Here is a 13,282-nt window from a genome sequence, read left to right on the forward strand (position 1 = left end):
CTCAGTAAAGATGTGTTAGCAGTTGGCTAAATTCCCTGAAAATTCCACCTTCACTGAGCATGCTCCATCCCAGGGCTGCAGAGACCAAGCAGGACTTTTCCTGAACAGCTCCTCCCAGCTGCTGAGGGCCATTGTAGTGCCATGCTCAGGAATTGAGTGCAGAGAGACTGTCTGTCTTCTGCTCTCAATTTCCCCCTTTCTGGCACCCAGCCAGCATGAAGGAGATGGAAGAAACCTCCCTGAAATGCAAAGGGGACAATAGCTGGACCTGGGTGGCAGCAGAGGGAGTAGATTTGGATAAGGAGCACCCTGGGGTGGATGGACGAAAAGGGGAGATGAGAACTGGGGGATAAAAGTGGGGGGGAGGGGTTTGGGAACTAGTGGGGAAAACAAGGGCAGTGGGGAGTGGGAGCCAGTTGGGGAGTATGGAAAGACTGAGATTGGACAAGGGGTGTGGTGGAGACAGACTTGCTGGGCAAGTAGATTGGGACAAAGAGACTAGGATGGGGAGTATGGGATACAGACTATGACTGGGATCTGGGGTAAGAGGGGGACATCCAAATCTGATGGGGAGTCTTGAGGGGAAGCCTGGACTAGTTGGGGAAGGAGACTGAGATGAAGAGCTGGGAGATATTAGGGGTTGGGGAGACAGAACCAGAACAGGGATAATTTGAAGAGGATGAAAAGAAGGGGCCAGGCTTGTGGACACAAGGGCAGAAGCATCTGTGACCATTAGAGAGCACTTCTTTCTAGAACCTGAATGGAACTGTTTTTTCACTTTTTTTTTTTTTTAAATACCTAGGAAATTACATCCAAAAACAACATTAAATGTGGGTTTGATTTTGTTGTGGTTGTTTTTAATGTGATAAAACATTTTATTGCAGACTTACTTTAATTGTTTTGTGCAGTATCTTGTTTTCAATGGCTGGGCATTTTTTTTTTGTTTGTTGTTCAAACTTCATTCACATCTTGGCGGTATATTCTTTGTGTAGGAGAGGCCCAGGGCTTTGCGGTTTAAAATTGTGGCGCACCATTACAAGATGTATAGGTTAATAAATCTGCACAGCACTTATAGTATCTCAACTACATTTGACTTTCACAAGTATATTTACTCCTGAGGCCTCCCATCACTAGAGGGCAAAACCATTTATGCTGAGTCCACTACAATACACATTAAAGGTCACCATGTAAGCTCCCAGCCTTTACCAAAATTTCACTAGTGAATAAACTGAATTGAGTAGTGCAAATCCCTAATTGCATTCAGATTTAAAATGAATATTTTACTATTAATGTTTTTCAAGAATGAATTATTTATATTGCATGTATTAATTTTTTAAACGTAGCATCTTGCTTTCCTGGAAAAAGTCATTCTCCTTGGAAACATGTAGGTCTTCAATAAATGCTGAAGAATCACTTTATAAACCACAGTGAGTGTGGGTTGTAATTTTACCTACTTATCTCTATAAAAAGAAAAATCAGACTACGATATTGCAAACTATCAGACTACAATCTTGACAGCATTAAAAAAATCTAAAGGTATCAGAAAAGATATCTATTAAACTAGAAATGCAATCTTTTGTGTTACACCTTTACAATGTAATTTTTGGAGAGTCATGTGCAGACTTCCCACAGTGACTTATTCCACAGTCAGTACCCAGAGAGAAACTGTTTTTTCAAGTGACTATGAAAATGCTGAATGGTGTCAATTCATCTTTCTGCTCATATGATAGGTTTGAGAAGAACTAATACACACAAATAGCTATTTGTGATGTTTAATGAGGACTAATAAAAATGGGTTACATGAACAAATTTCACTGCCACAAAATCTCTTTGAGAAATGATCGGGTCTGATTTATGTATAACATTTTAATTTAAAATATTTCCTAGGGGGATACACTGATTTTGCTCTTTCATGCATATATGTTGGGTACTGCAGTGCCTGAGTCCTTAGGTGGCAGAGTATCATTTACTGGAGATCTGACCTGGCTGAGGTCTGTATGTTTTTAATTTTGGGGGGGGATTTTTTCATTTTATTTTTTAAAGAAATTTAGGAAGTGGTGGAAAATAGGGTTGAGATGGAAAGCTATAGCCATGGAGTCTCCACTGGGAATGTATATAGAAGTACTAAATTCACTTATAAACACAAACAAGTCTTTTAGTATATTGCAAAGTAAGGGTTTAGTAAATATCCACAGTGTTTAGAGACACACATGCCATTCACTAATATTAAAAATATATATTATTTCTCAACCAAAAGCTATCCTAAGGATTATAAAGACCCCTTTAAGAAATAGAACACTAATCTATCTTAAGGGAGAAAGTTGCCATATTCACTGATCTGATCACGGGGTTATTTTTTAAAACTTGTATAACATCAGAGGCTCTCAAAGCATTTCTAAGCATTAAGAAATTTAATTTCACACAACGCTCCAGGAGTAAATGAATAGTATTATCCCCATCTTATGGATGAGGAAAATGAGGTGCAAAGCAATTAAGTGACTTGCCCAAATTAAACAAAATGTCTGTGGCAGAACACAGAACAAAACCCAGCTACTGTGTCTCAGTTATGTGTCTTAACCACAAGACCATCCTTTCTCTACATAATATTAGTGTAATTACAGATTCTTCACATTAGAATAATTATTTATTATGTATATACATTCCATAGATTAGAATGGTATGTTAAAATGAAAAAAATGTTCAATAAAGCCTAATACTTGATGTTAATGCCATGCACCAGTTTCATAGCTGAGGCCTGTAAGGGTAGCTGAAATTCACTTTCACTCATTGACTAATATTATTACCAGATAGCAGACAGGAAAGGAAAAGCATATAGATGTAAGAGAAAATGACATCATCACAAAGCAGATATGCGTGCTCGGTACTGCTCAGATACACAATACTCTGAAGCACATTATGTTTCAACAGACCAGCATTTTCTAAGACGGGTTCCTATAGTTAGTCCCCCACATCCATATGTAGACATATGTAGAATAAAATTGTCCTGAGATTCAAAGGCACTGAGCAATTACAACTCCTATTAACTTGAGGGGGAGTTGTGGGTTCTCAGCAACTCTTAAAACCAGGTCACTGTTTTCTAGGTTCCTAAATATGGATTTGGGACACAACTGTAGACATGTAAATGTGAAAATTTGGACTCCTATCTATAGCGAGAGGGATACTTGCTTTAGGATTATCATTGTTTATAAATCAAACAAAGATCAACATCTCAGGCAGTATCAAAGGAATATGGACCCTTGGGATTCAGTCCTATCCTCAGGTCTGTGTATGAATTGCAGCAGATCCTATTAAAGCAACTACCTGGTGTCAGGGGCCCCATGGCACTTGAGGGTAGGACGTCAGTCCTGCTCAAGTTGAGGTCAGTGGCAGAGCTTCAACTGACTACCATGGGTGCTGGGTCTGGTCCTTAGGCAAGAGAGTCCACATCTCCCCCCGTCCCCCGCTGAACCCTTAGTCATCCATTTCATTGATAAAGTAGCAGAATACTTGTTCTTTATATTAGACTCATAGAAGTGTAGGACTGGAAAAGACTTCAGTAGGCCATCTAGTCCTGTGCCCTGCACTCCAGGCAGGACTACGTAATAACTAGACCATCCCTGACAGGTGTTTGTCTAACCTCTTCTTAAAAACCTCCAATGACAGAGATTCCACAACCACCCTAGGCAATTTGTTCCAGTGCTTAACTACCCTGTCAGTTAGGAAGTATTTCTTAATGTCCAACCTAAACCTCCCATGCTCTAATTTAAGTCCCTTGCATCTTGTCTTATCCTCAGAGGTTAACAAGAACAATTTTTCTCTTTCCTTGTAACAATCTTTTATGTACTTGAAAACTGTTATCATGTCCCCTCTTGTTCTTCTCTTCTCCAGACTAAACAAACCCAGTTTTTTCAGTCTTCCCTCATAGGTCATATTTTCTAGACCTTTAATCATTTTTGTTGCTCTTCTCTGGACTTTCACCAATTTGTCCACATCTTTTCTGAAATGTGGCACCCAGAACTGGACACAGTACTCCGGTTGAGGCCTAATCAGCGTGGAGTAGAGCGGAATAATTACTTCTCATGTCTTGCTTACAACATTCCAGCTAATACATCCAGAATGATGCTCACTTTTTTTGCAACAGTGTTACATTGTTGACCAACTTGAGATCCACTGTATCCCCCCAGATCACTTTCTGCAGTACTCCTTCCTAGGCATCATGTCCCATTTTGTATGTGTGCAACTGATTGTTCCTTCCTAAGTGGAGTACTTTGCATTTGTCCTAATAGAATTTCATCCTATCTACTGCAGACCATTTCTCCAGTTTGTCCAGCTCATTTTGAATTTTAATCGTATCCTCTAAAGTATTTGCAACCCCTTGGTATCGTCCGCAAACTTTATAAGTGTACTCGCTATGCTATCCTCTAAATCATTGATGAAGATATTGAACAGAACAAGACCCAAGACTGAGCTGTATGGGACGCCATTCAATATGCCCTTCCAGCTTGATTTAACTACTCTCTGGGAATGGTTTTCCAACCAGTTATGCACCTACCTTATAGTAGCTCCATGTAAGTTGTATTTCTCTAGTTTGTTTATGAGAAGGTCATGCGAGACAGTATCAAAAGCCTTACTAAAGTCAAGCTATATGACATCTACCACTTCCCCTTTATCCACAAGACTTGTTAAACTGTCAGTGAAAGCTATTAGGTTGGTTTGAGATGATTTGTCCTTGACTAATCCATGCTGACTATTACTTATCATCTAGGTCTTTGCAAATTGATTGCTTGATTATTTGCTACATTATCTTTCTGGGTACTGAAGTTAAGCTGACTGATCTGTAAATCCCTGGGTTTAGATTGGCACTATATTTGCCCTCTTCCAGTTCTCTGGAATCTCTCCTATCTTCTATGAGTTTTCAAAGACAATTGCTAATGGCTCAGATATCTCCTCAGTCAGCCTTTTATATTTATTCATGTATAACATCTGATGATAGTAGTAGTAGTAGTAGTTTTTCTTTATAACATTATTTTATGAGCAGTTGGCTTTAGTTTTGATGGAGATAGATATCACAGAAGTAGCCTTTCAACACTGACTGATGATGTGATGATTGTTCTTCCTGGAAGTATTGCTTTTGGAGGCAGTGCTTCTGGGAATGCCAGCATTTAAAATGCTGAAGCCCAGTGATTTAGTTAAGAAGGCTAAATGCTCAACATTCACAGGGCCTTGGGGGATACCAATGTATGAAAAGATATCCTCTTTGTGCTCTTTGATTCCAGAGGGCCATTGTCTAGTGATTGGATCTCAGTTCTCCTGGGTTCTATCTGTGGATCTCCCACAAATTTACTGTTTGATCTTTGGCATATCACTTAAGAAAAGTATTTTCAAGTGTGATCACTAAATTTGGATGACCCCATTTCTGGACGTCAATTTTAAGGCACCTAGGGGCTGATTTTTCAGAGGTGTTGAATATCAGCAGCTCCTACTAACTTTGCTGGAAGATGTGGGCAATCAGCATTACTGAAAATCAGGCCCTGGTGACTTAAGTTAAACAGCCAAAAACAATGGGTACTCTGTACAGACTGACTTTTGCCCTGATTTACACTCCATACAACCCCATTGATTTTGGTGGAGTATTCGGTGCAAGGCAGGGCAAAAATTTGCCTTCTGTGGTCAATTTTCCCCATCTGTAAAATTTGGATAGTAATACTTATCTCCTTTATGGAGTGTTGTGAGGATTAATTGGTTAATGTTTGTACAAGTGTTTGAAGTTGTATAATGCGATTTAAATGTATGCTAAGAATGATTATTCAGCCTTAATACTGTATACCATGTTTTGAAATTAATTCTGATTAAAGATATTATTTTACAAATTCTTTGGGGGCTAATTTAGCATTTTCATTCTTAAACAAATAAATATTACTATAAGAAAATAATTATATTCTAGCAGTTTTGCACTGTAGCTACCTATGCAGTCATTATTTAATAATAAAGAATATCTGTGTAAAACATAATCTAGTGAAATGTAGCATTAAATTGCAAACAGAAAGAAATGAGCAAAAAATAAAATCCTAAATTACTTGCTGATGAAAAACCAAAATTGATACACGTGAATTATATATAAATGCAAAGCCTTTAGTATAAAAACAGTTTGAGATGGAATAAAAAGGTTCAGAAGATATTTGTGGGTGAATGGACTTCTGAGAAATTTTCAGTCTTTTGCATTTTATGTTTATTTGCCCAGAAAATTATGTGATGTCATGCATGGGATGATGTAATATATGAGGTCACACCCATGTCCAGAAGCATCAGGTGTCATGTGAAGTAATGCTATGAGGTCATATGAAATCCAGTAATTTCTGGACAATATGAGCTGTTTTTTAAAATTGCCAACTGAATTACATGAAAAGTAAGACTTGTCTTTTACTTTTTAAAAACAGGAAGTGACTATACATAACATGAAGTCTTCATTTCTCTAATGACTAGTATTTGTCAGCAGATTTTTGATGACCAAAAATCTCAAATAATTTGATTTTGATAACAGGCCCTGAAAACGTTTCTAATGCTGGATTTCAACAAAAGCTTAGAATGATAGGGCCTGTTCCTGCCCAATTCAGGAAAAACTTCCATTAACTTCCCTGGACCCTAGGTTCCCTTAAGCAATTATTTTCTGTATCATCTCTATTTTTATTACCATTTAAAAATAATTTCCCACTGAATTGGTCTACCATTTTGAATATTAATTTTAATTTTCTGACATTAAAGGTTATTAAAACGTTGGATTCACTTTTCTAAGAAGGGAAACCATGAAGGTTTGTACAATCTGAGGCTGCAAAATAATGGGCAGGAATTTATTTTTGGCTCTAGTTCAGCATGGCACTTAGCCACGAATCTAACTTTAAACACGTTATCCCATTGACATCAATAGGGTTTCGAATTAAGCACCCACTTAAGTGTTTTTCTGGATGATGGTCACAGTGCTCAGCACTTGGTAGGATCAAATCCTGAGTTATTAAAATGTTATACATATGATTTGAACAGTTACATTAAACAACAATATGCATATTAATATCTTCACATCCATATTTATTTACTGGATATATCAATAATGCTATATGCTGATATTTGGGGAACACATATTTAACAACTATTATATATTCTTCAGGATGTATATTCAACTCTGAGTCCATAGTTAAGAAAATAGGTTTTTTTAATAGAAGAAAAACTCTGAACCACTTTTATAGCATTTTAATCAATATGACTGAAATATGCAAATGAGCTAAAGTATGATTGGTTGAGCTTCTCTGGTGGCACAATCCTGCCCACCCTCTCTGTCACCCTTCCACTGTTCATTACTATTTTGAAATCAAACTGAACAATTATTTAAAGGATTATTCACAGTTTCCCAGTGTGTTTCTATTAGACAGACTCTAATGAAAATTAAGCATGTAGGAGGACCAGGTCAGAGGGAGAGTTTTGTGTAAGATTTTTGTCTGAACATGTTTTCATGTTAAAATATCCTTTAAATGTATAAGACAGAACATAGAGAAACTAGATTAGGCTTTTCAGACTCATTTCTGAGTTCTAATGACATTACACACCCCTTGAGCTTCACCCTCCCATTACCAGAATGCTAGAAGAAATGTTGGATATGTATAGCCCATTATATCTGTAGTGTCCCCCACCCCGCTGCTCCTAGTCATTTAGATGTATAGACTGGATTGTGGGTATATGAACAAACACATCAAATATATTCAGATTTTATTTCGAACAAAATGTTAAAAGTTATGTATCATGTTAGAGTAAAATTAAAAGCAATGGCAATCCTATATACGGTCAGCTTATAGGAAATCTAGTGACTAACACATACACATAGAACTAATACAACAACTAAAACCCAATTGGCCACTAATAAAAGCATATTGAAGCCTAGATCCTGAATTTTTCATTCTGACAAAATTCCTGTTGAACTCTAAAGGTAATTTAATTTGAGTAAGGAATTCACAGTTAGGCCCTGTGTTATTTTAATGTTGTAGAATATAGGCACATGCATAACTTAAAGAGCATGTGTAGTTCCACTGAAGTAAATAGAACTATTCATATGCTTAAAGTTAGATATGTGATTAACCACCTTGCTGGACTGTGACCATAAGCATTATGGGGAGCCTGATCCTGCACAGCTTAAGCTGATGAGAGTTTTGCTGTTGACTCATGGGCCAGCTCATATTGGCACTGATTTAGTGCTTTGTAATAAATACAGTACAAAATGAATTAAAGTGCTGTGATTCCCCTCAATGGACAAGTGGGTAAAATCTTTATGCACTGATCCCGAACAAATGTGGCTTATTTAACAGCATCTGGAGATTTGCAAGATTGGAAATACTCCTTTTTTCCAGGTAAAACTGAAGTTTATATGCTGAAGAAAAAATATTCCTTTAGCAATCCTTTGGAATAGACAAAAAGGCCCTGTTATATTATAGCACTTGAAGGAGCTTCTAAAGTCTAATCTCTGAAAAAGCAAAGACTATAGAAATGGATAATGGAGCCATTACTCCCTTGTGAGTTTATATAAAGAAGCTATTTAATCTTTAATCAAATAGTTAAAAAAGCAACTCTTCAAAAATTGTAATGCAATTAATATTTGAGGAAGTTTTAAAAAATATATAGCTATATTTCTTCGGGAAAGCAAATAAGAGGTTCACTAATCAGGACCTAATTAATAGGCAGGCTGGGAAGATGTAGTCAGTCTCTGGGTGAATCTAATGATTTCAGCCACCTCGCCTGCTGCAGAAACCTTTCTATTTGAAGATGGTCAGGATCATTAATCAAAGACAGAAGAGCTCTTTCTTCCATGGCGACAGAATTCCTAACAGGGGCCTTCTGCAGTGATCAGTCTCCAACTGGTTACAAATGATCAATACTGATTACCAGAATGCTGCAATGGGAAGGGGATGGCGGGCTCATCACTGCAGGGCTGGCCAGACTCCCACAGCTCATGTCTCAATCTATTTGCATATACAGCTAGCCCAGGCCTTTTCCTGAGAGGTGACAATGCCAGGTTAGAATGGTTTCCACTCACAGGGATTTTCTAAGATCAAGGAAACAGTATACTGGTGGTGGTGGTGGTTTTAAATATAGAGCTAGCATATGAGGATTCATGTTAACTTTGGACAAATGCTCAAGAATGAAACAGGATTATTGCCACAGAGATTCAGTAGTGAGTACCTGGGATTGGTTTCTTTCTCAGGGCCAGATAAAGGAGTTTAAACCTCTCCTTCATTATTCTGTGTGGCTGTTCGGAGCATGGGGGCGTTTAATAGGGAAGTATTTGGAAACTATTTGATTTCTAAGGCATCATCCACATTTTTTCCCTTTCCAAAGGAAGCAGAAAGTAATTTGATGATAGGTAGATCCTTTAAAAGAATGCTCTGGTGTCGAATGCTTTTCTCTCCTTTCCACACCCTCCACTGCAACCTCGGTTTCCACTCATTTCCACCACAGAGCAGTTAATCGCAGTCAGTTAAACAAAAGGGGTGGGGGAGGATATTCTACTTGTGCCTCTTAATTTTAGCCCTAGGTAGTGGTGATTCCCCAGAAGGTTAAATAAAGTCTAGAAAAGTCATTTTAATAAGCCAGTCTTTGTATTTCAATGGGGGGGGGGGGGAGCAGCAACTAAAATGCCTGGATGCTCCCCATAATCTGTGAAGGCACCGAACCTCTGCAACCATTGGATCTCTCGCCTTCCTGCTTCTCCGATACCAAAGGGAATGACAGATTAGGCAGAGCCCCCAACCCTAAACATATTCACATAAAGAGAGCGAGGGGGGACGGGTGGGGCGTGGCTGCTGAGTCTACACACGCAGTTTGTTTTCGCTCTAATGTAAAAGTGAAAAATCAGAATGCTGGAAGCTTTTCACCCATGAACAAAACGGAGGCGTGGGGGGTAGAAGCTGCTGCGTTATTTAGAAGAAGAAAAAAAAAAAGCTTGTCATGGAAGGAGGCTACATTGATTAATCAATGACCTACTTTTTTTTGTATACTCAGACTGCAGGTGTAGCCAGGTGCAAGAGTCCAGGCTTTAGAGCAGGCAGGAGAGTGCAGTCTGGGTTTGTTCTGATGATACAGCCTTTGCATTGATATCCTTCCTTCCTGCCTCTTAATTTCTAAGGGGCCTGGGGAGGCTCACTGTCCACTGGGCGCTGGCTCCCTCCCTAGCGTGCCTGCGAGGAGACAGCAGCAGCAGCCCTATGGGTGGGGTCCGTCTGGCTGCATTGTGCTGGAGGCTGAGCTCTGCAGGTGCCCTCTCCACAGGACCTCCTGCAGCAGCGGTGCACAGCGCTACACAAAGAAAGCTCCCGTGTCACCGCCATCCTAACCCCACACCCCTCCCTCCTCAAAACAAAGGGCGGACCTGTTCTTTGCCAGGAGATCGGCGGATTTATCACATTTAGCAAAAGAGAAAAAGCCTCCCTCTAAATCATGTCGCCGGGGCGAAGAGGGCGTCTTTCATTTTCAGCCACGAAACGGATCCGTTTCACTTTGCAGGTGTTTTGCTTTGAACATCTAATCAAAGACATTGCTGACATGAAGAGCGATCAATATCTTGAGACCTGGCGATAAGTAGCTAAAAAAAAACCCCACACACCACATTTCCGAATAGGTAAGGTAACTTTTTGGATGCCACTCAAAAAAAAAAAAAAAAAAAGTCCCTTTAAAATCAAATAACCCTTGAAACGAGTGTTCAATTTCAATGGATTTGCCTCAATCAGCCAAGAGCAATCTGTAAGCAGATCTCAGGCTAGGACTTCCAAAGAGCCCCGGGCTCCCAACCCTCTCCCGGCTTTTTGATTTAAAACAAAAAGGGTTTAACATGGTCTTGGCTTCTTTAAACATGAAAGCCTCTTAAGAGAGCCCCCAGGACAGCTGCTGGTCCTAGGAAAGAGTGGCCGTTGCCTTGGCTGAAGAAAAAGAGAGGCGGTTTCTTACCCATTGCTGTTTTAGCCATGGTGGGATGTGCAGATTCTCCGAGGCGGTGAAGGCAAAGGGGTCCAGCTACAGCAGTGGCGCGCGCGAGAGAGAAGACTGAATAAGGCACTGAGTCAGCAGCTTGGGGCTGTGCAAGAGAAGGAGCAAGAGGCAGGAGCCCATGAATAATTATCACTCCTCTACCCAAGCAGATTGGCTCCAGAGGTCCCCTGACATGACTCCCGCGGAGCGAGAGTCTCCAAGCATTAAATATTGATCCACCAATGGTGCTGGAGCACAAAGGGCCAGAATGGAGTTTGAAATGGAAAGCAGTCCTTGAATGCCTCTCCCCCCACCTTCTAATTTTAATAGTACAGTCCATGTCAAATGTTTTATGTCTTACATGAAAAGCCTGTTGGGGTTGAAAGCTCGGCTGTTGCTACCTGGAAATATGCACCAATGCATTTTTAAACACGTTTTCAGACCCATCCGACAAAGGGAGGAGTAATTCACAGGTTTTCGGAGTCGTTTCGGCAATAACAGTTGTTTACCTTGTTGTGCTTCTGCACATTACATTACTGTGTATTTGGCTGTTGCAACACACGCAAACGCTTGCCCTGCAAGTTCTTGCTTTTCAATATTTATTTTGTATGTCCCAGACTCATCCATCAGCGATGCATTCAACGGTAGAACCTAGAGCCTGGTGGCGATACTAATTAATGTTTGGAAAGCGCTCTAGAAAAGGCAAAGCAATCTCAATGTGAACATTATTTTATGATTATTTCATTAGAGCAATAGCACCTCTCTGATGTACCATCAAAACCTGCTTGGTAAAAGAGTGTGGAATGCTCAAAAACAACACCTGAAAGAGGTTTGCCTGGGGCTTGAGAAATGAAAAGATATTTTTCATCTTTCAAACATGATGAAGAAAAACATCTTTTGTGAGCAAAAGAGGAGGAGAAAAAGAAAGAATCGAGGGGCAAAAAAACCCGTTTTCCCTCATTATATTCAGGGGAAAGTCAGTGACCTGGCTGGCAACAATTTAAGAGAAATCCCGGTCTGAAGCGATGGGTGGAAATCTGGTGTCACCCTAATATTTGTTCTAGTTGGGAGAAAATCACTGTCCAGGTGTAGGCAGTGTACAGAGCAGGGCAGAGGAGTAAGTGGCAGATAGGTTGTCCCGTCATCCTTTACTGCATTTATCTCATTATTGCTGGACTTTCTCGTCCAGAGAGAAGTATCCCCGCTCTACCCAGCATAAGAAAATAGCAGTGGTAAGTATTACAGCACTGAGACACATGGATGTAGGCATCTGACAAATTTCTAGTTCGGGATAAAGAATTTGGGGCGGAAGGACCATGGGACCGGGTGTGTGTGTGTGTATCTTCATTGCAATAATAGGCTTCCAGAACATGCTCAGTGCTTGGGTTAGAAATACTCTGCTCCTTCCTCCAGATGTACCATTGGCGACCACATTGGACACAACTAAGTGGTGTTCCTTGTATTGGACAATAGTCCAGTGTCGTTATCCAGTGTGGTTGATAAACTAAGAAACACAGCATCCCTTGTGAAAGTGGGGCCCAGCGGGTGGGGTGAGGCTGTGGCCACCTTTTCTCCTTGTCTTTGTCATTTTCAATCTGCAGCGTGGTGGTTTTGTTTCTTTTTTAAATGAGAGCAGTAGACTGGAAGTCGTTTGGGGAGAGGAAATCTCATGCAGCTGAAGAAAGAAAGGCTGATAGGTGTGGGCTGTATATATTTTCAGCAGCGTGGACATATTGCAGGGCCCAGGCTGTTTGAGGTGAGCTGTCAAGACACCTTGTCTGTTAGCTTACCGGTTGGGAAAATGAGATAGCTTGCTGGGGTGTGGTGAAGAGCTTCATTCCCCCAGTGCCCGACCCAATACTACTGAATCACACAGATGGCAGAGAAATGGTTCCCAGATTCCCACTGCAACCATCATTTGTGAGCGCAAAGAATTGTTGGGCTGGGTCATGGGACCCTCTTTGCAGGTGAGTGGGGGTCTCGGGAAGTGGGGATATGTGGGGGATTCTTGAGTGAAGTTGGGGTGCTGCTGGGGTGTGGAGAAAGGGAGACTTCTGGGATGGGTGCCCCGGGGGCTGGGGCTGGGCGGCTGGAATAAGGCAAGGGTGCTGCGCCGAGCTGTGGAATCTCATGGAGGGACCCAGCCAGACTCTTCCACTTTAACTTCGCAGAAGTCACCCCCCGCCCCTCCCGGGACTAATGCAGCTGTGTGCAGATCTAGTCCACAGGGCCTGACTTTGTATTCTTCACCTGGGCCCTCAACGAGATCTTTCCTAGA

General features: G+C 40.6%; 1 protein-coding gene across 1 annotated transcript in view; it reads right to left on the minus strand.

The window, feature by feature from the left end:
- The window catches only part of STMN2 (stathmin 2), a 60,765-nt gene extending 49,636 nt beyond the window's left edge, over positions 1 to 11,129 (minus strand). Inside the window, exon 1 of the mRNA XM_067553579.1 lies at positions 10,984 to 11,129. Within this exon, the coding sequence (XP_067409680.1) occupies positions 10,984 to 11,002 (19 nt within the window). The 5' untranslated portion in view covers positions 11,003 to 11,129. The remainder of the gene's footprint in view (positions 1 to 10,983) is intronic.
- Positions 11,130 to 13,282: the final 2,153 nt, after the last annotated feature.

Source organism: Emydura macquarii, unplaced genomic scaffold (genome assembly GCF_026122565.2).
Source record: "Emydura macquarii macquarii isolate MOO-44397 ecotype Brisbane River unplaced genomic scaffold, CSIRO-AGI_Emac_v2 contig_1477, whole genome shotgun sequence".
NCBI classification, from domain to species: domain Eukaryota; kingdom Metazoa; phylum Chordata; order Testudines; family Chelidae; genus Emydura; species Emydura macquarii.